Source organism: Frankliniella occidentalis, unplaced genomic scaffold (genome assembly GCF_000697945.3).
Source record: "Frankliniella occidentalis isolate FOCC.00 unplaced genomic scaffold, Focc_3.1 Scaffold63, whole genome shotgun sequence".
In the NCBI taxonomy this organism is placed as follows: domain Eukaryota; kingdom Metazoa; phylum Arthropoda; class Insecta; order Thysanoptera; family Thripidae; genus Frankliniella; species Frankliniella occidentalis.
In genome coordinates this window covers 287,765-312,642 of record NW_026267193.1, presented here as the reverse complement: position 1 = coordinate 312,642, position 24,878 = coordinate 287,765, and the positions used below count along the sequence as shown (strand labels likewise).

Sequence of the window (24,878 nt, the reverse complement as noted above, 5' to 3'; positions counted from 1 at the left end):
GGGGGGGGGAGAGATTTACGATAGTCGTACAGAACAATGCGATTTTGGTGTGCGGCGTGTGGGAGAGAGACGGAAGGGTTTCGCGTTGGACAGGCCGACAGGACAGGCCGGCGAACCGAGTCCTGCATGCGGTCCCTGCGCGCCTGTGGGGCGGGCAGACCCGCAGCACGCAGATGTCGCGCTCGGTGGCCTATCGTAGACTTGACAGGCGCTTCGCCGAGGACGGAGGTCGGTCAATGCGGATTGCGTGCACGTTAGGAAGGTGTGATGTTAGCAATGTGTCGTTTTTCTCCCATTTATATTCAGGTGCTTGCACATTGTGTGCACTTGCGTACTCTATTCCAGAACTCACCCCTTTCTTTCTTCCCGCAGCCGCGAGCGTGAGGACGCGGGGCATGCCGTGGACGAGCCGCTGTGGGGCGTGCAACTCCTGCGTCTGCAGCTGCAGCTGGGTCCCGCGTGCCCAGACTTTGCGCACCTGCTGGGACTCGGTGACGCCAAGGAGGCGCCGCCCCGCCTCGCCGAGGACCCTCCCGCCGCGCACCAGGACAAGCCCGGAGGGGTCGCGGCCGACAGGAGGAGGTGCAGCATCTGCGGCCCAAGCAGCGGTGAGCGCAGCAGCCCGCTCGCGGCGACAACAGAATACTTTCAGGAATACGTGAATACAGATGGCCGTAAAAGGAAACGGCTGTTCGATTATTATTTGACAGTCGCCGCGTGGCTTTAAATGCCCATAGAAAACATAGGCCTGGTGTGATGCTCTTGGGCGAAACTTTTACATGGGATCTTGCGTCCGTGACATGGCCATTAAGTATCGCTTTGTCTACAGGTGGAGTGGGACAACACCGACGACGGACACTATCCTCCCTACAAGTGAGTAAAAACTAGTTGATTTCCAAAAAATAGCCCCGTGCTCGCCTGTCAAAATATTCATCTGATGATTTTATTGTGTGCGAAAGTTTAGAGGCTTATTCTTTTTCGTACGCAGCGCCGCAGCGAGGCAAGGACAGAACCCGGTCCGTCGACGGCAGCCGAGTGTGAGCCGAGCGACGCAGCGTGGCCGTCGTCCTGCGGCTCGGCGTGCACCGCCGCGGGCGCGGGTGGGTGTGCGCAGCCACTGCTGCACCTGCTGTCGGGCGACCTGGAGCGCTGCTGGGAGGACGTGCTGCTGGCGCTGCGCCTGCTCGTCGCCCCATCGCCCCCCGCGGAGAGCGTGACGGTGAACGGCGTGAGCGTGCAGGCCGGCGGGCTGGTGCTGGTGCGCGCCTGTGGCCTGGCCTGCGGTAGCGAGGACCTCGGCGAGGGCGCAGGCAACGGCTGGCCGCGGCCCTGCTGGCTGGCGGGGCGGGACGCGGCGGGCCATACCCCTCTACTGCTGGTGGGCCGGCGCCTGCTCGCGGCGGCGCGGTGGGCCGACGCGGCGCAGGTGGCCGCCCTGCTGCTGGCCGCGGGAAGCGACGCCAACGCCGTGAACCGGGAGGGCCGCTCGCTCCTGTCGTACGCGGTGGCCGCCCTGGACGAGGCGGCCGACACGACGCGCCTGCTCCTCAACCACGGCGCCACGGTGTGGGGCGGGCTCGAGCTACCCCCGCCCACCCTGCGGCCGCCCGTCCCCGCCGCCTCGTCGGCCACCCCGCCGGCCCCTGCCCTCCGCGAGGACGCGCCCTGCTCCCCGGTGTTCGCGTGGTTCCTCCGCGCCGTGATCCGCCGGCGCCGGCTGGACGAGGGCTGCCTGCGCACGCTGGCGCTCGTGTCCCAGGTGATGGCCGAGCGGCCCCGGCACATGCACGGCCTGGTGCTGCGCACCATGTTCAGGCACAGCCGCTGCTACCGCGTGCTCGGCCCCGTCTTCCTGCAGATCAAGACCGCCATGGCCCTGCACTGGAGCCGCCCCCAGGACCTGCGCGCCCTGTGCCGGCGCACCATCAGGCGGGCGGTGGGGCCCAGCAGGCTGCACCACGCCGCGCCCGCTCTAGGGCTGCCCACGGCTCTACAGGAGTACCTTCTGCTCCACACCTGAGTCACCCGATCAGACTGTTTCGGTAGCCGGTTATCGGTTTGTGTGTTCACGTGTTTGGAGCTGATGTATTTAATTACTGTGAGTGTTTTATTCAACCTGCCGTTATATTTCTAAATATATGTTAAGGTGTCAAATGGGAAGTAATTATATGAACCACAATACATTTGATGTACCATTTATATTTCTCCAAGACCAGTTACAACTGAAATACTGGTATGAGTTTAGTAATACTAGCCTACATAGCAATATTGGGGAACTCCAACAGAACACACCAAAGGCTGGGGTTAACAGACACAGGTTGCAACACCATGGAATTTCCTACATTTAGCCATTCATGGATGTTTCAGTTCGCACCACTTCAGATGCAAACTAAGAGTAAGCACTCTTCACTCCCTAGAATGATGCATTTCATACGTGCTTTTAATCAGCTGAATGTATAAATTTCTTGTTGACCTTAACTGCTTGACATGAACACATAAACATGCATCAGAAAGAATCACAGTACTGAACTATATCTTTAAAACCATTGCTAGGGAAAAGAACTCAATAGCTACAGCAACCATGAGTGAATCATGCATTAATTCAGCTGATTTTAAGTGACAATCGTATGATTCACAGAATATATATCCATTACTTTTCTTTTTTTTTGTTAAAAAAAAAAGGATCAGTATTTCCATTGTATGCTAAAGAGGATGTGACATACCAGTCGATAACCCCGCAAAAGTAAAAGTGCTGGAGCCGACTAGAGGAAAACAGATTTCAGGGCTAGAGCATGCAACACACATACTAGCCTGCATTATGGAGCATGGATAAAGATGAAGAGAACTCTCAACATTCTTTCAAGTGAAGTATAGGTTTTAATAAATGAGAACAAAATAAAAAGGACACTGCTCCATGACAAAACAAAATGATAAATGAAATTTAAGAGTTGAGAGTTCTGACTTCTTTAACCATAGCTGAACAAACACATTTGAAGTTTTTAATGTATGAAGGATACAAATCAAGGTCATATAATTCGGGGAAAGGGGAGAGGGTCACAAATTTCACAAATCTTAACACAAACACAATACACAGCTAGTATCGCAAGAATAAATATTTCTGCCATGGACTTAGTTGTTTTTTTTTTCCTTTTCCAATTTTCTGGCATAACATACTTGAAGGGGATGTCACAGCAAGTTGGTCCAAGCTTGGGAAGAAGACAATAGAAAACACTCAGATGTACCAGTTTAGTGAAAATTAGTTTTTGTAGCAGGGTGTATTTGAAATTTTTCATTCTCTAGTGTTCTAAATGAAAGGCAGACTTGTGCCATGACCAATTGTTGTACGAACAAGCAATGTGTACAATCAGTTCATTACTACATAATACCACATTGGAATTGCTGTGTAGCTCTTTCTATTAAACTAGGATGAGTAACAGCAAACATGACATTAATTCTCAGACACCCTGTGACTCGGGGGTGGGAGAAGGGCCGGAAAATAAACAATCATTCCTCTACTTCATTCAGCAGAGGACATACCACTACAACACTGAAGACACTAAACACACACATCTTGGCTTATTAATCAATTTCAATACAGGATTTATGATTATTTACATAGAAATATTGAAGATAACACATTTATTAATTTTTATGCATCTTCCAATTCACAAAAAAATAATAAAGTGGTATAAAAGTTATTAAGATAAATTTGATTAGTCTCACATCAGACAAAGAAATTGTGAAAAGAACTGAACTGAACCAGAATATGGAGTCACAACCATTTTTCTTGTTGAAGTCATAAAACATAAAAACAGGGCTTGTATAAAAAGTTCTGGGCCATTTACAACAGAGGTTAGAGGAGTAAAAATAAGAAACTAGAAATGAGCTCAAGACATATCATTAGATCCACCTCTACCCCTTGAACCTCCCTTGTAAACTGCCAGTTCTATAGGAAAGTATGTTGCAATTGGAGACATGTGTTGACAACAACTTTCATACTGGGCAACCAACTTGAATCAAAGAGCAGTTTATTACTGCAGGATATCCGTTAACAACCTGCAGATTAAGCACTTGTTACCTCATAAACTGAATTCTAGCTGATAAACTCAAACACTAGATTCATAACAAGAATTAAACTTAAAAGTAACAACAACAGTAAAACAAACAAATGATATTGTAGGATACTAGATTTTTGGACATATTGCTAGAGGCAAAACTTTTGCCCACAAACATCCATTTAACTACATAAAATCTACAGGGTGTATCACACAGAAACATTTCATCAGCATGAAATATACTATGTGATGAAGTCACATACAAATAAACAAAAAATAAAAAGCACTGGCAAATGATGTTGATGATGACACCAACTGGTAAAGTGATGCTGGTTTGCAATTTTTCTGCAATGGGCACAGTGGAAATTCCCTCCAAAATGAAATAAATAAATACAAGGATGGGAAGCTTCTAAAGCTAAAACCAGGGTGTCCACTTCCCGGTGCCCTTTGGAATTCCCGGCTAATTCCCGGTTTTTCCCGGTCCCAAAATCCACTTTTCATGCCAATTTTTCGGTAAGTATAGCAATAGTGCAAAAATACTGTGACGCTTAAAATAGGGTGTTCAGAGTAATGCAATCGAATAAAGAAAAATTGAAATAAAAATCATTTTATTTGAACGATAGGATTTAGTCATTGTCCACGGCGGCGCTACGCTTGCAAGAAAATTACAATTTTCCTGGTGCCCGTGGCAATTTCCCGGCTAATTCCCGATTTTTCCCGGCGCCACAAAATTCCCGGCTAATTCCCGATTTCCCGGAATTTCCCGGTGAGTGGACACCCTGTAAAACACCTCCAGAACAGTATGAATGCTAGAATGGAGGCACATCCCAAAAAAATCGGCGCACTGAAAATGACAAAGGAGAGACTTACATAGCAAGGGAACATACACAAAAACCAACAACTTGTTAATGACTCTCTGTTAATAACAGAACAAGAAAGCACTAAGATTATGATAACTAAGCACTGGGTTTAGGTTCTACAATGAAAAAAACATTCTCAGTTTACAATAGGTACAACACTGCAAAGGGCCCATTTGAAGTATGATTGCCTGAATTACTTAAAACACGTGGACAGGAAAACAAATGATACGATTATTAGAAATGAGATGTAAAACAAAAATACAGACTCACAGATTTCCAGCATCTGCTTGTCAGTATTAAATCAGAGTTAGTATTGTAAAATTTGTGCCTTGTAAGGATGATGGGAACAATCACAAAATAAAAACAAAAACAAACAAGGGATAGAGGAAAGAAAGGTCAGCAAAAAGGCATGGGTTTTAGACATTGATTGTCATTATATGAAAAAAGAAAAAAAAAAAAGGTGACCGAGACAAAACCGCATGCTTTAAAGCTTGAACCTGAACAAAGACACTTGTGCGCTACACTCATTACACTGAAAATAAACTTGCAGAAAAGCTAGTTCCCAGGCAAGATTTCATTTTGGTATAAGTATGAATTTTTTTTAGATAAGAAAATTAATTTTAATTTATGATTTAAATCTATGTGGTGATAGCGGCATGACCATGATGCACAGTTGACTGGAATCGCTTTCTAGAGATGATTGTAACCTTTGAAATCAAAGAGCAAGTACCTAACTTGATGAAAAAACTTAACGCATCAGTTACATAGCAGTAGCAGACATAAGTCATCTACAGTCAGTCCAATGGAACTTAACAACTATGAGTAGAATGGCACAAAATATGGCCTGGTGAAAACTTACAATTCCTGTAACTGAGCTTAAAACAAAGGCATTAGTACAAATTATAGGGTAGCCCTATTTATCATGAGGAAGATAAAAACCAATCAATGAATTACTCCACTAAATACTACCACTGATAAAACTTCACAAAGACCATTGGTTCAGTCTTGGGGAATCAGACCCAAGACGGCATTAGAGGCAGAAGCAGAATGGAATAGAAAGAGGAGTAGCATCAAATCAAAAACCGCCATCACACACACTCCAGAGTCTTATAGGGTTCATTATCACAAGATTCACAAAACTATAGATAACTTAAGCTTAGAGTAGGTAGTAGGATCAACACTCTGATTTTCTTTTCCTGACCAACATCTCCATAATACTGTGTACTGAATTAAGTTCCTAAAGCATATCCACAGACAACCAAAGAAACTAAATAACAAAAATATTTGTAATAAACTTAGTTGGGCCATCCAAGGGTTGGGAGATTTATTTGATGTCTCCAATGTCTCATTTTGGCACCTCATCTATACAAGTTATGGAGAACTTTCAAAGAATAATGCACTTAGCTATTTTAATTAGAAGTAGGACAGAATTTCCAGGGTCAAACTAATTATAAGAACACAGTTATTGCAATGACCAATAAAAAGTCAGATAAGAGCGCCACATTTTACATTGGAGAAAGCGTACTGAAGAGCCAAATCTCCGTGTCCAAAGGTAGGCTCCAACACTATTGTCTCAAGCTCCTCTCACCAGCCTTGGACCCTTAACACATGTTTATTACAAGACCGTCCAGCATGAAAATGACCACTTACTCCTACTTTGAATAGTTAACTGTTTTGCTCAAATTGTAATTTAATCTAGCACACAAAGCAAGAGGAAGAAAAAAAAATTAACATGGAAAAAGAATAAGAAAAATTAGTAAACTAAATTGGCCAAAATAATAAAAAAAATGAAACAAAAAACAATTTAGGAACAAAGAAAAAGATATTATATCCTAGACATGCGAGCACCCTACCCCAATGGCACCGCATTTATGAACTCTGCAGGCTTGCAGGTACACTGGTTTGATAGAACAATTCAAACTGAACAGTCTCTTAGAATTATCATTCTTGACACAATTCATCTTTTGCCCTGCCCGCAAGGCACCCATTAACATTAATGATAAACAGTCGGAATGTTCAACACAGATCCATGTGTATAACATAAATATTGAAAGGGAAGAAATTAATAAGGCAATTCACAGAATTATTGTAGGTAAAAATGACTACACAACAGCTTGCATAGGGAAATTTAAGCAAGCTTGTTCACCTAGACAGTGTTACTGCACAGAAATATAGAGTTGTTCACATCCATAGCAAATCAATTGCTAGTACATTTCCAGTCACACACAGTAAGTTTTCCTTAAATTTCATAAAGGCGCAATGAAAGAAGAATTATTTGATAAATGCTCTGATATGTGAAAGATGAATTATTAAGAAAGGATGCAGTCTTACAACACGTACACATACTTAGCTTAACATGCAACAATCAGTTTCTAGTCCCACCTCACAAAGCCTATTGCATGTTGAAGAGAAAAGTAACTCTTGTAATATCCAGATGCCTTTAGGGACAAATAAAGAACAATTCATCAGCACAAGAGGTCAAGAAAGTATGTGGGTCCTTCGAGCAGAGCTTGAGATTAAGGAAGTACTCCTCTGAAATTGTCTTTATGGCAAAATTTGAGTCCATATGACTGTAGCCTGAAAAATGGGCACTTTAGTAAAAAGAAGTAAGCAAAACAAAATATGTTTTCTTCTTTTCAGAGATGCAGTTTGGAACTTCAACACTTATTGAGTGGAAGGTATTATGAATAGAAACCAGCAATTATGCAACACAATTAAAAGAATGAGCAGTATTATGCTCAATAACACAAATAGGAATTTATGTCAAAGCTTTCAAAGGGATACACTCACATCAACCCTATTTAAATGTGATGTATATAAAACTAGCAGTCTATTGGGAGGGGGAGTAAGAGGAAAAGGGGAGGGGAAGCAACACCATTTAAGAATTCCTATGAAGGACAAGAGCTTCACAAAAGCATAAATGGATTCTCATCAGACAGGACAATAAGAGATGGACTATCATGGGTAGGAAATGGGAGAGCAGATGTGGACCTAGGTGCCGCGAGACCAGAAGCCTAAAACTGGTTGTGATGTTCGTAAGATGAACTGTTCATCGAATATCAGTGATGTTATTTTTGGAACCAAAGATGCGGACGAGCTGGTCTTCATAGTCATCAATATTGCGTTTCATAAGCTCCATGCAAGGGCCGAGCAAACGTTCAAATGCCTCCACATCAAGAACTGTAAAAGAAATTTAACAATCGACTTAAATACTGTGTTGCTAGTGCTCTCATAAGAGTGTAAATGAAAATACTCACAGGCTAGCTTGACTTTCCCAACAGCATAGACAGATGCAGCACGAGGCTTGTGAGTTACAAGAGCCAGTTCTCCAAAGTATCCACCTTTCTGTACTGTGTTGATCTACATAAAACAAACATATGAACAGTGTACATTAGATAGATCAGCGAGATAATATGAACAACAAATTCAGATATGCAACACTTACATCTATTTGGTTATTACTGTCACCCTGAATGGCAATGCGAACAGACCCCTCTTCCACAACATACATTCCATCAGCAGAGTCCCCTTGTCTGATAATGAGTTGGCCATCAACATACTGACGTGGCAGCAGTGCATCAGCAAGATTCATGCGTTCATATGGCTAAAATGAAAAAGATTGAAAATTATAATTAATGAAGAAACAGAAAAACCTTCCCATTTTGAAGCCAGGGATAACTTATACCTAAACATACCTGAAGTGACTTGAGCATTGGCACACAATCAATTAGCTTTTCATACATTTTACGCTTACGGAAGGCACTCTTGAGCACAATGCGACGGAAAGTCTGGCGATCCATGGCCCACAACGCTCCTGGGGAAGCTGCCTGCACAGTAGCAGCACGAGGCATATTGTACAGAAGAGCCAGTTCTCCAAAACTGCCAGAATTTTCATATGTATGGACTTTCTTTGGCTCTGAAGAACCATCAGATACAAATGCATGATAAATGCCACTGAAAAGGTAAGAGTAAACAAGTTATAAAGAAGCTCAACAATTTACTAAAATGCTTAAGTATAGAAGGACAACTGATTAATGTTACCTCTCTATGACATAGAAGTTATCACCATCATCTCCCTGCCTAATGATATAATCACCAGAAGAGACAATCTTCTCAAACATCGCATCCAAAACTTCTGTCATTTGCTCCTACACCAAGAATATTAAATAAGTTGTAAAAATAAACATAAAACAGCGAGAGTTAAAAAATTAATGACCTATTCCACACCAACAACAAACCTTGTCCAAAGAACGGAAGAGCAGAATATTTTTGACGCTGTCTGCTAGCCTTGCCCTTTGTTCATCTGATTTAGGGAAAACCACCTGCAAATGAACAATGAAATTTTAGTTTCAAGTTTTTCCAATTTCAGATTTAAAACAAACATAAAACTAAAATCGGTTAAGTCTGGAGTAAAATAATACCTTTGCACCCTCTTCCTCGTCATCTTCTTCTGGATCATATTGTTCTGCAAAAACAGACTTCCTCCTGATTGAAAATCTGCCTACTGGAGGCTCTGCAAAGAGATTTATGAATGCATCAGATTAATTTAATACACAAATGAAGACAGAAAAAATTCAGCACATGAATGGTGCAGACAATAAAAGGACAAAAATGATAAAATTTTGCTGTTCATTAGCCGAGACTGATATTAATATTTATCTATTCATATTATCCCTGCAGTATTTTGTTTTAGTTTTAAAGTATTCCTGGCACTGCAAAGACAAATTTTTTAACAAGCAGCAGAGACTTTTCCACAAGTTGACTCCCAAAACACAGATGCGCCAGGAAGGATGCAATTTACAAATTAGCGAACTAGACGTATTCACACCCAAACCCTGATTGATCTTGATAAATGAATCCCCTAGTATTCGTTGATGTAACTTGTTAGATAGAATTAATGGTGATTAAGGGCCAAATAATGCTAAACAGTAGTAAACATCCAATGTCCATCTTTTTTTTTTTTTGATTCTTCAAATTAGATTATAAAGTAGTGAGAACTAAAACAAACAATCTTGAAATAATCAACTCCTAGAGGGTCAATAAATATTTGAAAAATAGAGCTCAGAACTTTCAAGTAGTGCAAGTGGTGAGTTAAAATGAAATATCAACAGGTTCCACATGAGAGTTTGATGCAACCATATCTTTAAAATATGACAGGGGATTGAAAAATAGACATGTAGAAAGAAAATATTTATGACAGCTGATTTAAGATGACATATTAGGGCAATGGGCCAGAGGCAAACCCAGTCATCTGAGTAGGCAACTCATGAGGCAAATACTCATTCTAATGGTCATCCAGAAAAACTTACCATCTTCATTGGATAGAATAGAATCGTCAGGGGAAACTGGAGCATTTTCCTTGGGCGGAGCAGCCCGGCGGTTCTCTTGGAGCTTTTTGAAAAAGTCCACAGCGTAGTCGATGATGTCCGGCGGCTGCTCCAGCAGATAATTAATGGTGAACTCAAGAAGAATATCGCGCAAATCATCAGGGACGTTGACTTTAGACGCTTCGCCGCCGCGACTCATCTTGCTTCAGGCTTAACTACACTACTCGATAAGGTAAATTGAGTCCAGACTGGCCCAGGCCCAGCCCAGCAAGGCCAAGATCCTTGTCTGGTCACCACCGCTCGCCCCAACTTTTGCCTCCTCCACCCGTCCTCCTCTGCTAGTAAAATTGGGCCACCAAACGAATATTACTGATATTACCGCCCCTAGGGATCACTGCGACACCTCCGCACGCTTCTTCAACTAGGAAACAGCATTTGGTTTTCTCCAATAATAAATTAGACAAAAATTGAAGTATAGGCCTACAACAAAAAACCGTCTGCTCAAAAAAGATGGCTGCCTCAATCTGCATTAATCGGCCTCTTGGATACGTTTGATAAGCCGTGAGGTCAAATTTAAGGCAACGAATCCTAACAATGACTTCCATAAAAGAATTTAGATCTTTTCAGCTATGAATTTTAAGGATCATAATCTTTTTCCAAGCCAATTTTGACCATATATCGTTTATTTCCCGAGAAATTTTCATAAATGAATCATTTGGTCGAAAGTGGTCAAAATCAAAGGGTTTAGGTGTTTAACGCCCCCTCTCCTTTCTTCCCTTCCCTTTCAAGCTTGGGCGCAAGATATAACTTTGTTTAAAAATGGCGGTGTATGAGGTGTTTACTCAACATGTTACTTATAAATACAAAACCACTTTGTGCTCAAAAGCCACGATAGTTTTAGTGGTGTGCTCTGTTCTTGCAACTTTCGTTCCTCTATTAATTTCTTATAGGAGCAATGGATTTTGGTTGAAAACTGATACTTTTCAGGAACAACCAGACATTAAGTTTTCTCATGATTACTTGCTAGTGCTTCAAACCGATGTTCCTCATAACTCAATTCAGTGCCGAGCTCAGTTTACTTTGACCGACAATTTTCAGCGTCATTGTCTTTTCAAGTCACATGAAGAGGATGTTAATCACGATGGAAAAGTAGATTTTATCAATGTTAACATGCAAGTCCCTCTACTAAAAAATGAGTCTGTCTATTCAGTGTCTCTTATTTTGACCATAGACTTCCATATATCCAGCATTGTTCAACTTGAAATGAAGTCATTAGTGCCTTTCCAGTACGTTGGTGCTCTTCCTGGAGCAAGCTTGGATGCCATTGCTGATTTGAAGTAAGCCTATGGGAACTCATTGCGGCTTCCAATCATACTAAAAGTGCTAAAAAATTTACACTTTTTCTTTTCAGGTTTATTCAAAAGAAGCCAGTAGACTACAGGATTGCAGAGTCCATCTTCAGATCACCTCTTCTTCTTTCAGACAAAAGCTTAAAGGACTTATTTTTCACATATTCTCAACGCAATTACAGCACAACCCTTATAAACTCATACAGTGTTTGGGCCTTAGGCCGTGATTTAGAGAAAGCATTTGATGTAAAACTTCGAATTGCTGTACCAGATATTTTAATTGTTTACAGACCTGGGTTCTGGCAGGTCATCAAGTGGGCCTGGATACAGTATGTATCCATTTTTATTATTGTCTACAGATTTCTTCAAGTTTTACAGGAATATATCTTCAGCAATCAACTAGTGCCAACATATAAGCTTGTTCCTTGGAAAATAACTTGACATTCAGGAATTATAACTTTCTTTACTGTAAACTAAGGTGATTGTGATAACTATATTAAATACACTATGAAATTTTCATTATGTTCTTTAATTGCATCAAATGTTACTACCCATTGAAAATACAGATGCTGTCAGTTCTTTAGGGAAACACAATGGTTCATACAACCTCTTCTTTAAAACAAACAAAATAAAAGAAAGAAAGGGAAAAAAAAAAAAAAAATAGTACCAAAAACAAAGAACAAACAGTTAAAAAGGGGAAAAAATAGAGTATATCAATACGGTAAAATGGTAAGCTCAGAATAGTGTTTTAGACTCAAATTTTGACGGCTTGGATTCCAAAGTATACTTTACAAAGTTTCAATACAACAAATATTATCTATAAACTGTTACATTAATTCATGGTCCGCCTCAACGAGTACACAGCTTGGTTGAGGCAAAAGCTATTAGCATCTATCGTAACAGGTGCCCACATGATTGACGTTTACTTTATCACTCAACCCAGACAATGGTGTTATATCTGAACATGATGAAACTGATTACAGCAATAGACTTTTTTGTCTTTGTATCAGTTTAACAGGGTCCACAACAGCAGTTCAATATTACCGGTACTCATTTAATAATGTGAAATCTTTTAATTTTTTTAAAAGATTTCTTTTTGTGTCTGTTATGTTTAGTTACAACACCCTTGTCCCAGAAATGTTTATCTTCTTGCTATCAGTGTTAGAAAGTAGATAAGAGAGCTCATGTGTAAGAGCTACCTCCTACAAAATAATCTACCAGCTTTCCTAGTACAGATCATATCAGTATATGATTTCTTGCTAGTATATCCAGCTTTGAACTGGACAAATTAACAAACTTATTCTACTTACAAGAAAATAACAAGACTTGCTACTAAAGCAGTACATAATGTACATGTCTGCACTTTCTACACATATTATACAAACAAAGATCATAACTCACTACATAAAATTTTTCTAAAATCAATACCATAGAGACTACAATAATCAACAATTAAAAAGCAAAAAAAGCAATAAAAAAAAACTTTCAAACTGTATGTCAATGGAATGTTCCAATGCATTGAACAAAAATCATGACATTTTACACGTCTGGAGAATAATGTTACATAACAAGACAAATATACAATACACACATTATAAAACATTTAGGAACAGAAAACAACAAAGGCTAAAGCACAAATTTAGTGCATTCAACATATGTTATTATTGCTCATAGCATTTCAACAAATGAGCCAACTGGCTTGTCATAATCATGATTTTACAACTTTTAGAATAACTCAGGATATTTCGTGATGGGTCAGCAGTACATAAACTAAAGGGAATGAATATGACTTCTCCTAGGAATGATCTGTATTAACAGTGAAAATACATAATGCATTTTATCTAAGTCACAAATAACAATGTTGAACCAGTAGAATGGTAAGCAGTCTTCAGACAAAGTTGATGTATACCATTTTCAAGATTTTTTAAAAAGACAAATTTTTACAGAAGAGAGATGAAAGTACCAGTTCTAGACAAAACTAGTTGCAGAGGGGGAGGAAGAGACGGGATGATAAATCCTTTATGACCCTTCAAGAAGAAAAGCTCAACTGTATACTGTCCGATAGCTCATTTCCCAAAACGTATTTGGTCCATAACAGTGCTCCAGGATTAGTGTCAAGAATTCTTACATATTACCATAAGTTAAATAATCTGAACAGATATTCCTGAAACCTAGGGAGTTTTAAAAATCACTTTGAGCACAGAAAGTTACCCCATTGCAAACACCCAACATACTTTTGAAAATATGTTACAGATCACAAATAGCTTAGGTATTTACCAAATAAAACAAACTTTATGGTCATGTACTTCGTAAGCTGTAGGACATATAAAAAAGATGGGGAAAATTAAAAATTAAGGTCAAAGCATCTAAGTTAAGCAAATTTACAACATTGGTATTTAGTCAGAGGATGATGAGGATGAGGGTGCTTTTGACTTAGGTTCTTGTGATGCAGTAGCCTGTGTTGAAGTTTCAGGTGATGCAGCAACCATTGAGGCTGACAGAGATGATAATGAAGCTGGTGAGTAGGATGCAGATGATGTAGAAGCAGATGCTGATGATCCAGATGCGGAAGATCCAGATGCTGCCGATGTTGAGGGCATAGACGCTGAGGTTGAGGTGCCTGGCGATTGACCATCATTGCTGGGACTTCCTCGAGTTGAATCTGAACAAATAAGGTGTTCCTCAATAACCAGAAATTTTGAGTTGTTACATCCAGAGAATCCATGAGTTAGGAGGGTCTTTACCAATACAGTAGGGAGATCCTTTAATCCTGCATGTATTGTATGACCCGCAGATGGCACACTTTAAAGCTACGACGTGGAATGTGACAGTGGACTCCTGTGAATACAAGAAAAAGTAGAAATGTCTGATAAGCCAACCCTAAAAAATTATGAGATGGAGTTGTTGTATTTACAAAGACAAACCTTATGGCAATCTTTGCACAATATCTCTGCTTTAAAATTCATAAATTCCTCAGGCATAGGAGTATTTTTTATTTCCTCATCAAAGTATTTCCAGAGCTGCAAAAGAGAAAAGTTGAACACAATGTGCAGACCTTCATTAATAACAAAATATTTCATAAGCAGATAAAATTGTTGAGAAAATAGTTAACTTTAAAAACAAAAGTTTGAGATAAATATATCTACAGAATATATTAAACCCCATTCCTGGCCACTAGGTTTAGCAATAGTTTGCCTGAATAAATAAAAGTGTGTGTTGAGGGGAAAAAGGGTAAAACAAACAACTGAATTACGCAAGTATAGTTGCTAAAAACAAAACAAAAAACTACCTAGATTCTGTGAAGGTTTTTTTTTTCTTTAGAGCATTTGGTCTACTATAAAAGTGACTACAACAGTACCTGTTCAATAAAGTATTTTCATTGTTATGAATGAGCTACGTCATTTTTAAACAACAACAAGAAAACCTAAGAATTACTAGGATGTTTAAAGAATTACCCTGCTCATATCTAGTAAAGATGTCTGACAGATGGGACAAGCATAGTGACCAAATGTCAGGAGTTCTTCAAAACAATTGCGATGTAAAAGGTGGCCACAATCCGGAATATGGCATGGCATCCGAGATGTATGAATATCTTCCAAACAGACAGGGCAATTTCCCCGAGACACATTTTCCACACACTGAATGAAAAGAGAAGAAAATTTATTTACAACATGTTAAACAGCACAAGTAGCTATAGCGTCATAAAAATTAGAAGTCAGACCTTGTGTTTATTGAGAAGCTTGATAGGAAGACACATATTGCATTTTTCACAGTGGAAAAACTTGTCTCTCCCACCAATGCGGCAAATTCCACAGCCATCACAATGATACTGCTTTTTATCTTCATCATCAAATAGTTTGCATTCTAGACATGTATACTGCAAAAAAAATTGAAGATTTGAAATCAAAAACAACACTTTTAAATAAGTTCTTTTTCTGTTCTTGTGTTAAGATTTACCTTTCCAAATATAAGGTTGCATTTTTCACAACGAGCTTGGACTTTCTGCCTAGTGTTACAGCTGGTACACACTAATTCTGTAACATCTTTACGATTGACAGGGTGATTTTCATTCTCATCATGGCAGAAGCGACAAGTATAGACTTTGTTGCAACAAGGGGTCTGGAAAAAAATAAAATAATCATTATTCAAATTTGGTTAAAATATGCCTCACAAGTAAAATGAATTTGATTCTATAGGTAAATTTAAATTTATTTTAAAAGGAACTGTGAGACAGTAATTGATAACCCCACCCATTCATAATTACAAATGTAAAATGCAGTCCAGTTAGGCGTTTGGGTCATTCGAGTATACTTTAGAGACATTATTAGTCAAATTACTTTCATATTGTAGATTAGATGGGAAAGCAAGAGAGATTTCCTTCAATAATTTAACTAGGACAATTGATCATTCAGACACAGCCAAACATTCTGTTGTTTGTTTTTTATTAAAAGGGGGAATGGAAATGTACTTGATTGGGATGGCTACAATGCCCAATTGACATCCATTTTCAAAATATTACTCTAATACCAGGAAAGAAGTGAGCTGCAAAAATTGTCCAAAAACTTGTTAGAGTTGAAGGGGGTCAAATAATTCTGTGCAGTCGAAACACTTTCTCCAAATGATGCGAGGCTCTTAAAATCTGATTGAAATTTTCTGCTGTATCTTCATACTTACGACAAATTTGGATCTCCTCTGATAATGACAACAGCCAACGTAGGATCCTCCCTCGGCCGGTGCAGTGGAAGTAGTGGAGACTGTGCTACCTTCCTCCATCACGACAGACGTCGAAATATTAACTATTACACAAAATTACTTGTATTTTTATCAAGACGAAAACTACGACGAAAAGTCTGCCAGTCAAAGCCAGCTGGGCTACTACAGTGACTGTTGTACGTTCTTTACAGCGAATCACGTGACGTGCTTTGCCACGCTGATGTCATATAAAATCGATTATACATTCGATATTTTACTTTCCTATTAAACAAAATATTTAAAAGGGGGTGACTTGAGCTAAACTTGTTTTTTTTTTAATCTGACGAAAGATTTTTTTCATTTGGAAATTACAGGGAGCTCTTCGAGATTCATTCCGGGATCAAGGAAAGTGGGTGGATGTCTGGAAAATAAACTGCGCATGCGCAAACAGAAATTGTAACATTTACCATTACCAACACAACAGAACAAGTACTAGTACCGGTTAATCTAAAATATTTTTACTATTGTCTAACATTATCGTCCATGTGTGATGAATGGTATTTTGCCGATAGAACTTACACAGAACTACAAGTATCACATACTTCCAATAATGCTGCTGCAGCTCAAAATTGTGTAGGAGGGGAATGCTGAGTGTTCGGCAAAGCAGCATTTTGGGCCCGCGCAACCGAAGAGAAATGGGGCTGAGACTTTGGTGAGCGTGTGTTGGTATGGGATGGAAAAAGTGTTCCGAAATGGCGTCGGATACAGATAGGCAAGTGAATTCGTCTCCAGCAAAACGGCTTAAACTCGATCATACGGACCTTTTATCGGATTCAAGCGTTGAAATAAGCATCGGGAGTGTCCCTGCACCGGGTAAGCCCAGCCAAGATGGGTTTGATCCCGGGATGGATCCCCCTGAAAGAGTTTTAGACGGCGGGGATCCTCGATTCAGGCCTAGGTCTAGTCTTTCTCCGAGTAGGCCTAGGGAGCCTGATGGCCCACAGCCTTCAACATTTGACATCTCAGTCTGCGGCATCGACATCGTTTCCGCGGCGTCTGCTGTTGCAGAGGATGTCCAACAGGAGGTTGATGTTCAAGAACAGGACGACGATGACGACCGTGATGAAGTATCGTCCACAGTGAGCAGCCTATCTATAAGTGGTTTGTCAGATATGAGTGGGCAAGGCTGGAAACCTGTAGTGGGACCTATGAGTTGGGTGCAGCGCCAAATGTTGACGGGTGTCAAACCAAGGGAGATACTCAATCACTTTGGTGCAGACCCCACTGACATTCCCCTTGACATGGATGATATGACCCTATGGAAGATCATTGTTAATATGATGACTGTACCCCCTAGGAGACCAAAACTCCGAGATGTTAATACTCTTCAGGACGTTGTTGGGCTCATTAAAAATTGCAGCCGCATTATAGTCCTGACTGGCGCAGGTGTCTCAGTCTCATGTGGCATTCCAGATTTCAGAAGTAGAGATGGTATATATTCAAGATTAGCTGTTGATTTTCCTGACTTGCCAGACCCTCAAGCGATGTTTGACATAAACTACTTCAGTCAAGATCCTCGACCATTCTTTAAGTTTGCTCGAGAAATCTACCCCGGTCAGTTCAAACCGTCATTGTGCCACCGATTTATAAAGAAAATTGAAGACCATGGGAAATTGTTGCGAAATTATTCTCAGAACATTGATACACTGGAGCATGTTGCTGGCATTAAAAATGTTATTGAATGCCATGGATCATTCTCAAATGCATCATGCACTCGATGCAAGCACAAAGTGACTGCTGAAGAAATCCGTGAAGATATCATGCAGCAGAAAATCCCTCTGTGCCCAAAATGTTTTCATTCAGGAATGTCAGAGTCATGTTCTGCACAGGGAAGCACAACAGACTACAGCTCGTTATTTAACAAGGGAATCATGAAGCCGGACATCGTGTTTTTTGGAGAAGGGCTTCCTGAAGCTTTTCATGATGCTATGGCTGCTGACAAAGATAATTGTGACTTGTTGATTGTAATAGGATCTTCGTTAAAAGTTCGTCCTGTTGCTTTGATCCCAAATTCCATCCCAGCTCATGTTCCTCAAATCCTCATCAACAGAGAACCATTGCCTCATTTGAGATTTGACATTGAGCTTTTGGGGGATGGTGATGTCATAATCAATCAACTATGTCATCTCTTGGATGATAGCTGGTCAGATTTGTGCAGTCAACCAAAATTATTGGAGGCAGGGCATCTCCTCCCCTCATCGATTGAAAAGAAAAGGGTGCAGTATGGAAGTGAAAGAAGAAAAAGTCTTGATGAAAATAAGTCAGTGAAATCCCTGGAGTCTGACATTGGAACAAGTTTATCTTCTGATGAAGACGTCAACAGAGTTCTCAAAGAAGTTATTCCCGAAGCTGGTGTTAACCCTGTTGTAGTACTTTCAAATGAAGAAGTTCTTAGTGCATTAGATGACCATGTCATGGCTACTGAGAAGAGTGAATTTGATGGGGACGTCAAATTACGACACATGTCTGTAGATTCTACACCAGATAGTGATGTTGAGGCTGGATCATCATGTTACATCAAGGAAGCTGATGCTGAATTGGAATCAAGGATTGCTGCATGCGTGGCTAATAGTAATGTGCCTGTTCCTAGTATTCCTGCATCAGCTAAAGAAAGACACATGTCTCTTGATTCTACCAGAGATTCTGGGATAGGAGACAGTTGTAATAGTGTAGATAGCAGTGTGGACAAAGACAGAGATATCAACGCAGAGTCCACAAGTGACACAACAAGCTGCTCATGGAACAAGGCGAAAGAAAGCCTGGCATCACGTCTTCCTGTCAATTGCTTCCATTTCGTGACCCCAAGCCGGTATATATTCCCAGGTGCAGAAGTCTTTGTTGAAAGATCCCATTTCAATGATTCCAGCAGTGAATCTGGAAGTGATTCACATGAGTCAACTGATGAAAGCTTTGAAGATCAGGAAATGGAAATAGACCTTGATAGTGAAAAAGAACCACAACACAGTGAGAGCAACTCTTCATTAAATGCTGAAGAGAGTGTTGACAAATCACAGCAAGATGAATGTAACACTTTATCTTCGCCTGTCAACTTGTGTGACTCTACTGTTCATTAATTTGTTATTCTTCTTTGTTTGGAAGATTGTTGTTATTCATGTGTGTACAGCGCTTCACGCAACTCATATTTGATTTAGTTATTTGTTAATCAACTTTTACATTGTGTACATAGCGGTCTATTTTATTCTGTCAAAAGCCATCAACATTTTTCCTTTGTATAAAATCCTTTTTAATATCAATTCTTCCTCCATGATACTTCCTTTTCTTAAATAATTATAGCTGTCAGATTCATTGTTGTATTTTGTTCCTTTGTGTTTTTATAAGTGTGGTCTTTTGCAGTGTGTGGCTTCATCACTTTTCATCTAATGTTGATTTTCATTTAATTTACAGATTTGATGACAATATGAAGAGCATTTATAAAAGAGTTGTTCCTTGTGATATTAAGTATTGTTCGTACGTGGTTTGGCTGGGTAACTTTGATTTCTGTATGAAAATGTATAGTATGTATGTGTGCTCACGTGTTGGACATTGATGTGTAGGTCTCTACTTGTGGTGTTTTTATTCATTTTATGTTAAGAAGCTAAAGTTTCTTATGTAAATTAAATTTTTGTACTGAAAGATGACGACGATAATGATAATATTGATAATGGCCCTGAGTAGAAGCACGTACTTTGATTTTTTGACTGTCCATCAAGTAGAATTGTGCCTGAAGTGGTTTGGTAGTATAGGTATCTAAATTTACTTAAAACAATTAAAGATTTTCATTTTGATCTTCACAAACCATTATGAAAAACATGTCCTTGGTGCCATTTCACATTTATTTGTAAATTTTTTGTAAAGCCTTAACTTTTATAGTACTATCAATTTTTTTGTGTTGCTTGTTGATACCAGATATGACCTGAAGAAGAATCTTGATAAAAACTTATCATAGTTCTATGATTAACTTAAAATTTTTATTTTTCAAAGGCAACTTATTGAAGCTTTAAGTGTAAATTTCATCTGGTTTTGTTCTTTTCAATAATTATTTTTATTTTTGTTATAACTGTCAGTTCGGTAGCTCTATAGTACAAAATATGCTGATCCTAGGTTGGATTAGTGACTTAAAATGATTTTTGTATAATAATCGTAATTGAAGGTGCTCTTTTTTCTGTTATCGTAACACATTCATTGCAGTTGTCCCTCAGTTAAAATTTTCTCAGCTGGTGAACTATTTTTGTGTATACCAATACACATTTTGGTTGATAGATAATTGAGCATTTGGCAAGAGACAATTCTGCTGTCAATGTGTTTCAGGCTAACTTGTGCAGAGCAGTCGTTATGTTTAATGCTGCGCCACAAGGACAGTGGACTGCTGAATGTTACTTTAAATGAAATATATTAGTATCTGCACAAAACAATTGTGCAGTGTTTTGTTGATCTGCCGTCATAATGTACGGAAGAGTTGATTAATATATTTAATATGCCAGCATGTTGGATTAAGTGTACTGTTAATATTTGTTTGAAGTTATGTGGTCTGGTTTTGAATTTAATGTACTTGATGTAAGAGTTGGGAAATACCAGTTTCCTGTTCAACAATCAAACAGCAATCATGTTTTAAAGGTTTTTAAAAGTAATTCTCTGTAAAATGTGGGTGGGTGAGTGTGCGCCCGCGCGTCTGTGCGTTCGTGTGTGTGTGTGTGTGTGTGAGTGAGTGAGTGAGTGAGTGAGTGAGAGAGAGTGAGTGAGTGCGCGCGCGCGCGCGCTTATGTGTTTTGTACACATGTGGGACATGTCCCAACCAAGATCTCAGTAGGGCTCTCTGGCTATTCTTTTCTAAGTATGAAATGCTGCAGTGCAGCAAGGTAATATTATTTGTGTATATATGATTTTTAGGCAGATACTGTTATATTTGCCCTTCCCATAGAGCAGTTGATTGTGTTTTCTATCTGCATTATTAGATGCATGTGTTTGTGATTTTAGATGAAGAAAGCTCACATCGGTGTCTTTACTGTTTTTACTTTTTTTTCTTTGAATTGTAATATTATTTAGAAATTTTTGTAATTGGTCATGTTATCAAATCATGATAAAATGAACTATTCTGGTAACTGTGTTTTGAAAATATTTTGTAAAACGATTGTGCTTTTTTGGTGAAAATGCTGATTACACTGATAATCATTCAACTATAGAAAGTGAAAACTAGCGTCTAACATTTCTCCATATTATCCTTGCTTCAAGCTTTTAAGTGTGATAGTTGCTCTTCTCTGGCTTTCCCATAGAGCTTTAAAAAAAATATATATTGTGTTATCATTGGAATTTTTACTTGACTACAGCCCTGGTCTAGCAGAAGCTTATGTGTTTGTGGATACTTGTGAGATTACACCCACTACATTTTGTTTCTTTGTAGTTTGAAGGAAGAATTCCAGCATGAAAATTGTTTAATTCCAATGTGAATAATTTTTTCCTTCATCAAGCTGATACTTAAATAGCCTGGTATTTCAGCTTCCCTGAAATCAAGCACCCGAAGTTTCAAAAACAAACAATCAACAAAACTAAGCATTTGTACTGCACAGGGAAATCAGAGTGGAACAATACTGAGTTATGGAAATGAGATTGCAACCACCTACAGAACAGTCATAATCTAAGGATCCCTAATTAAATATTACATCTCCGTCCAGGGCATGTTTTACCTTAAAAATAATTACTCATATTATTAAGGAGTATTATTTGTAACCATTGAGTTTTCCCTTTGGACTACAGAGAAGCGAGAGAGAAAGACCGAGTGAGAGAGAGATTAGGCACTCAGTGTTTATTTGTGGTGAAGATGAATCAGATTAAAAAGTGAACAGTGTCTGTACCAAAACTGACCAAAGGATTGTGCACAAGCCACTCATATCCATCTTAGCTTTATTCCTATTTGGTCAAAATCAAATTGGGGGTAAGAATTGTGGAATACTCTTTAATGTGACCACATTTGTAAAAGTTTTGCTAGTGTTTTTATCAGCTTTGACAGTTGAACACAGAACTGCTATCTGTAAATAAGGTGTATTCTATTTTTAAATTGAGGATGTAGTAATTATCTCTTATATGTACAATCACTAACTTTGTTTCCTGATATATTTTTATGAAGGATGACTGTTTAACCGTGCTTCTCAAAGTAAAATGATTGTTTCATAGAGTTGTCCATAGCATTGATGAAGCAAAGAACAGTCATAATTGTTTGATTAATACTGTGCAGAAGTATTGTTGAAAAATTAATAGATTGTAAGCAGCATTTTTCCTATCTTCATAAAATATTTCTCTAATTTATATGTACATTGATGTAGTTTCAGTATGATTTCCAGTACATCTTGACATTTGTAAAACAAATTGAAATTGGTCTTCTGTACATGTAAACTCCTGAAACTGATATAATTATCATGTTTGTTGAAGCAAGTTGGGCTTTAAAAAAAAAACCTACATGACAAAGCATGAATGTTAAATGTGCAAACACTGGAAAAATAAACAAGTTTTTATTGAAAAGCATCCAATAATTTATATCTGTTCTTTTGCAATCCTAGTAGCGGATTAAATAAGCTAATAAAAAAAATCAGTAAAAAAATCTTGTATGATATAAACATCACAATCTACACAGCCACAGAGTGAAAAAGTAGTGAATGTTGATTTGGAATACAAAACATATTTCATCCTGAGAATTCAGATGCAAAAATCCACTTAGTGGAAACAAAACAGAAAGACCCTCAAAGTTGTAACAAAAACTTGCAGACCATCACCGACACACACAAAAAAAAATTGTAATATAAAAGCAATCAGATACAAGAGCAGAGATGATGGCAAGGTGCTCAAAAATTGCAGAGTACAGCACAAAACACATACTGAATCAGTATAAACTTGTTCCCCCCTCCCCTCCCCTCACATATATATCTTACATTAACTTTCTTAGACTACCCTCATGGTTTGGACAAAATCCCAACTTTTCGCAGATAGCGTACAATGAAAGGAGTACAAAATAGGGTAATGCTTAAACGAACTGGCGCAAACATTTTATGGACAGCATATGCAATAACAAATGCTCCCACCTCTCCAGCAACCTCTGGTGAGAAGTCCTTGAAGGCGAAGATACCCCTCACATCGATTCCACTGTAACAAAAATCAAGCCAAATACATTAAAAATGCTGCTCTTATAACATAGCAACAAAATTTAAATCAAAGTGAAAATCTCAGAAAATTAAGATAAGAGCATGATGATTTATGATATGGAACAAGGGACACAAAATTATTGTACAATGGATAACGCATTTAAACATAATAAAGTAAAAAAAATTAACAGAAACAATCGAGCATTAAAAAAAAAAAAATGAATCACCTGGAAGGCTGTATTGACAATATACAAACCTTGTGACGGCCAGATAGAAGCCACCAAGTGAAATCAGAGAAATGCTGATATGGAATACAATCACTGTTGGTCCATAATCTTTGACTGCCTTCACATATTTAGACATTTTAGTTTTCTTTTCACTATTTTCTTCACTACTTTTAGGACTTTCTGCAGCTGAACTAAAATGACGAAACTGGAGATGTGGCCCTAGTGCTTTCGAATTTAATGGATAGGTACCTTTTTTACCCCCAAGAGAAGTGGCTGCAGCATGTGCTCCAAGATCATTATCTTTGATGTTGGTATAGTGAGAGTTTTGTAGATCCTGTGCAACATACTTGTCAGAGCGCCCCCACTCTCCCCCTGGCATGTTCAAGTGGGATGACTTTCCTTTCGATGTATATGGGTCAGGGACATTAGACTGCATTGCCGAGTTCAGACTAACTGTGCCTGTACAATCATAACTCTGAAGAAAGCAATCAGCAGAGAGATCTTGTTTCGTGGACGGTGTAATGGTAGAGCTTTGAGTGAATATTACGTCTCCAGTAATGTCACGGGCCCTCTGAGGTGAGAAGCGCCCTGTTTCAATTGCATTAATGTCTTCAACATTAGAGGGAAGCGGAATATCCTTGGCATCAGGATAGGAAGAAGCTGAAGTTAAGTGGATATCCTGGGTAGATTTCTTGAGAGGTTGTAGTTTTTCCAAGTTTTTTAGTCCTGAAATGTTTGAATATAAACAAGTACCTTAGGCATTAAGAAGAATACAACTAAACTTACAGTAAAATGAAAAAGTTGATAAGAATAAAATTGAGAACATAAACTAAAGGAGGAAGAGGAGAGACAGGTAAAAGTGGCATAAAATTTTCGCAGATAAAACAAAAAAAATAATCTGAATGCTAACCAATGTGGCTTGATCGGAACAAGATGCCCAGATTCAAGGATCTTTGCTGGAGCAAAAATTGGCCGTAACGGAGAGCCATGATAACAATGTTCGAAAGGTACTTTGCCGTGAACGTCAAATAACCATTGGACTGATAAATGCCAAATATAGTTGCGTTTGTAGTCTTCAACTTCTACACCTCCCAAGACCAAGACCAAACCACCAAACACGCAGAATGTCAGCTGTCAGGGCCTGGCACTGCTGCCTTCGCTGCGTCACGGAGGTATTC

General features: G+C 39.1%; 6 protein-coding genes across 6 annotated transcripts in view; 3 read left to right on the top strand and 3 right to left on the bottom strand.

The window, feature by feature from the left end:
- The window catches only part of LOC113211442 (uncharacterized), a 7,449-nt gene extending 5,295 nt beyond the window's left edge, over window positions 1–2,154 (top strand). The window contains exons 2-4 of the mRNA XM_026429804.2: window positions 373–608; window positions 830–873; window positions 989–2,154. Coding sequence (XP_026285589.1) covers window positions 373–608; window positions 830–873; window positions 989–2,020 — 1,312 coding nt within the window. The 3' untranslated portion in view covers window positions 2,021–2,154. The remainder of the gene's footprint in view (window positions 1–372; window positions 609–829; window positions 874–988) is intronic.
- Window positions 2,155–2,179: 25 nt separating this feature from the next.
- LOC113211443 (cAMP-dependent protein kinase type II regulatory subunit) lies at window positions 2,180–10,748 on the bottom strand. The gene is made up of 8 exons (XM_026429805.2): window positions 10,225–10,748; window positions 9,337–9,428; window positions 9,154–9,237; window positions 8,957–9,063; window positions 8,611–8,869; window positions 8,361–8,519; window positions 8,173–8,275; window positions 2,180–8,095 (listed from the first exon to the last, which is right to left on the bottom strand). The coding sequence occupies exons 1-8, from the start codon at window positions 10,439–10,441 to the stop codon at window positions 7,965–7,967; spliced, it is 1,152 nt and encodes a 383-aa protein (XP_026285590.1). The 5' UTR covers window positions 10,442–10,748; the 3' UTR covers window positions 2,180–7,964.
- A 34-nt stretch (window positions 10,749–10,782) lies between these two features.
- On the top strand, window positions 10,783–12,252 carry LOC113211465 (transmembrane protein 231-like). Its single transcript, XM_026429834.2, has 2 exons — window positions 10,783–11,579; window positions 11,654–12,252. Exons 1-2 carry the CDS (start codon window positions 11,062–11,064, stop codon window positions 12,030–12,032), a joined length of 897 nt encoding a protein of 298 aa, XP_026285619.1. The 5' UTR covers window positions 10,783–11,061; the 3' UTR covers window positions 12,033–12,252.
- Window positions 12,102–16,614, bottom strand: LOC113211463 (RING finger and CHY zinc finger domain-containing protein 1). Its single transcript, XM_026429831.2, has 7 exons — window positions 16,266–16,614; window positions 15,549–15,710; window positions 15,313–15,468; window positions 15,047–15,229; window positions 14,516–14,611; window positions 14,336–14,429; window positions 12,102–14,253 (listed from the first exon to the last, which is right to left on the bottom strand). Exons 1-7 carry the CDS (start codon window positions 16,362–16,364, stop codon window positions 13,988–13,990), a joined length of 1,056 nt encoding a protein of 351 aa, XP_026285616.1. The 5' UTR covers window positions 16,365–16,614; the 3' UTR covers window positions 12,102–13,987.
- Window positions 16,615–16,853: 239 nt separating this feature from the next.
- LOC113211462 (NAD-dependent protein deacetylase sirtuin-1) lies at window positions 16,854–22,859 on the top strand. The gene has a single exon (XM_026429830.2). It carries the CDS (start codon window positions 17,012–17,014, stop codon window positions 19,415–19,417), a length of 2,406 nt encoding a protein of 801 aa, XP_026285615.1. The 5' UTR covers window positions 16,854–17,011; the 3' UTR covers window positions 19,418–22,859.
- On the bottom strand, window positions 22,828–24,836 carry LOC113211464 (uncharacterized). The gene is made up of 3 exons (XM_026429832.2): window positions 24,611–24,836; window positions 23,730–24,426; window positions 22,828–23,474 (listed from the first exon to the last, which is right to left on the bottom strand). The coding sequence occupies exons 1-3, from the start codon at window positions 24,687–24,689 to the stop codon at window positions 23,285–23,287; spliced, it is 966 nt and encodes a 321-aa protein (XP_026285617.1). The 5' UTR covers window positions 24,690–24,836; the 3' UTR covers window positions 22,828–23,284.
- Between the last annotated feature and the right edge of the window lie 42 nt (window positions 24,837–24,878).

Excerpts from the sequence above, each read along its gene's own strand:
- LOC113211443 (XM_026429805.2), bottom strand. The coding sequence starts at position 10,441 with ATGAGTCGCGGCGGCGAAGCGTCTAAAGTCAACGTCCCTGATGATTTG. Across the intron at positions 8,520-8,610 it reads CAATGCTCAAGTCACTTCAG|CCATATGAACGCATGAATCT; the intron begins GTATGTTTAGGT and ends TTTTCATTTTAG. Across the intron at positions 8,096-8,172 it reads TGGGAAAGTCAAGCTAGCCT|TTCTTGATGTGGAGGCATTT; the intron begins GTGAGTATTTTC and ends TTTCTTTTACAG.
- LOC113211465 (XM_026429834.2), top strand. The coding sequence starts at position 11,062 with ATGGCGGTGTATGAGGTGTTTACTCAACATGTTACTTATAAATACAAA. Across the intron at positions 11,580-11,653 it reads GATGCCATTGCTGATTTGAA|GTTTATTCAAAAGAAGCCAG; the intron begins GTAAGCCTATGG and ends TTTTCTTTTCAG.
- LOC113211463 (XM_026429831.2), bottom strand. The coding sequence starts at position 16,364 with ATGGAGGAAGGTAGCACAGTCTCCACTACTTCCACTGCACCGGCCGAG. Across the intron at positions 15,711-16,265 it reads AGAGGAGATCCAAATTTGTC|ACCCCTTGTTGCAACAAAGT; the intron begins GTAAGTATGAAG and ends ATTTTTTTCCAG. Across the intron at positions 14,430-14,515 it reads TGTGCAAAGATTGCCATAAG|GAGTCCACTGTCACATTCCA; the intron begins GTTTGTCTTTGT and ends TTGTATTCACAG.
- LOC113211462 (XM_026429830.2), top strand. The coding sequence starts at position 17,012 with ATGGGATGGAAAAAGTGTTCCGAAATGGCGTCGGATACAGATAGGCAA.
- LOC113211464 (XM_026429832.2), bottom strand. The coding sequence starts at position 24,689 with ATGGCTCTCCGTTACGGCCAATTTTTGCTCCAGCAAAGATCCTTGAAT. Across the intron at positions 24,427-24,610 it reads GTTCCGATCAAGCCACATTG|GACTAAAAAACTTGGAAAAA; the intron begins GTTAGCATTCAG and ends CAAACATTTCAG. Across the intron at positions 23,475-23,729 it reads TTCTATCTGGCCGTCACAAG|TGGAATCGATGTGAGGGGTA; the intron begins GTTTGTATATTG and ends TTTTTGTTACAG.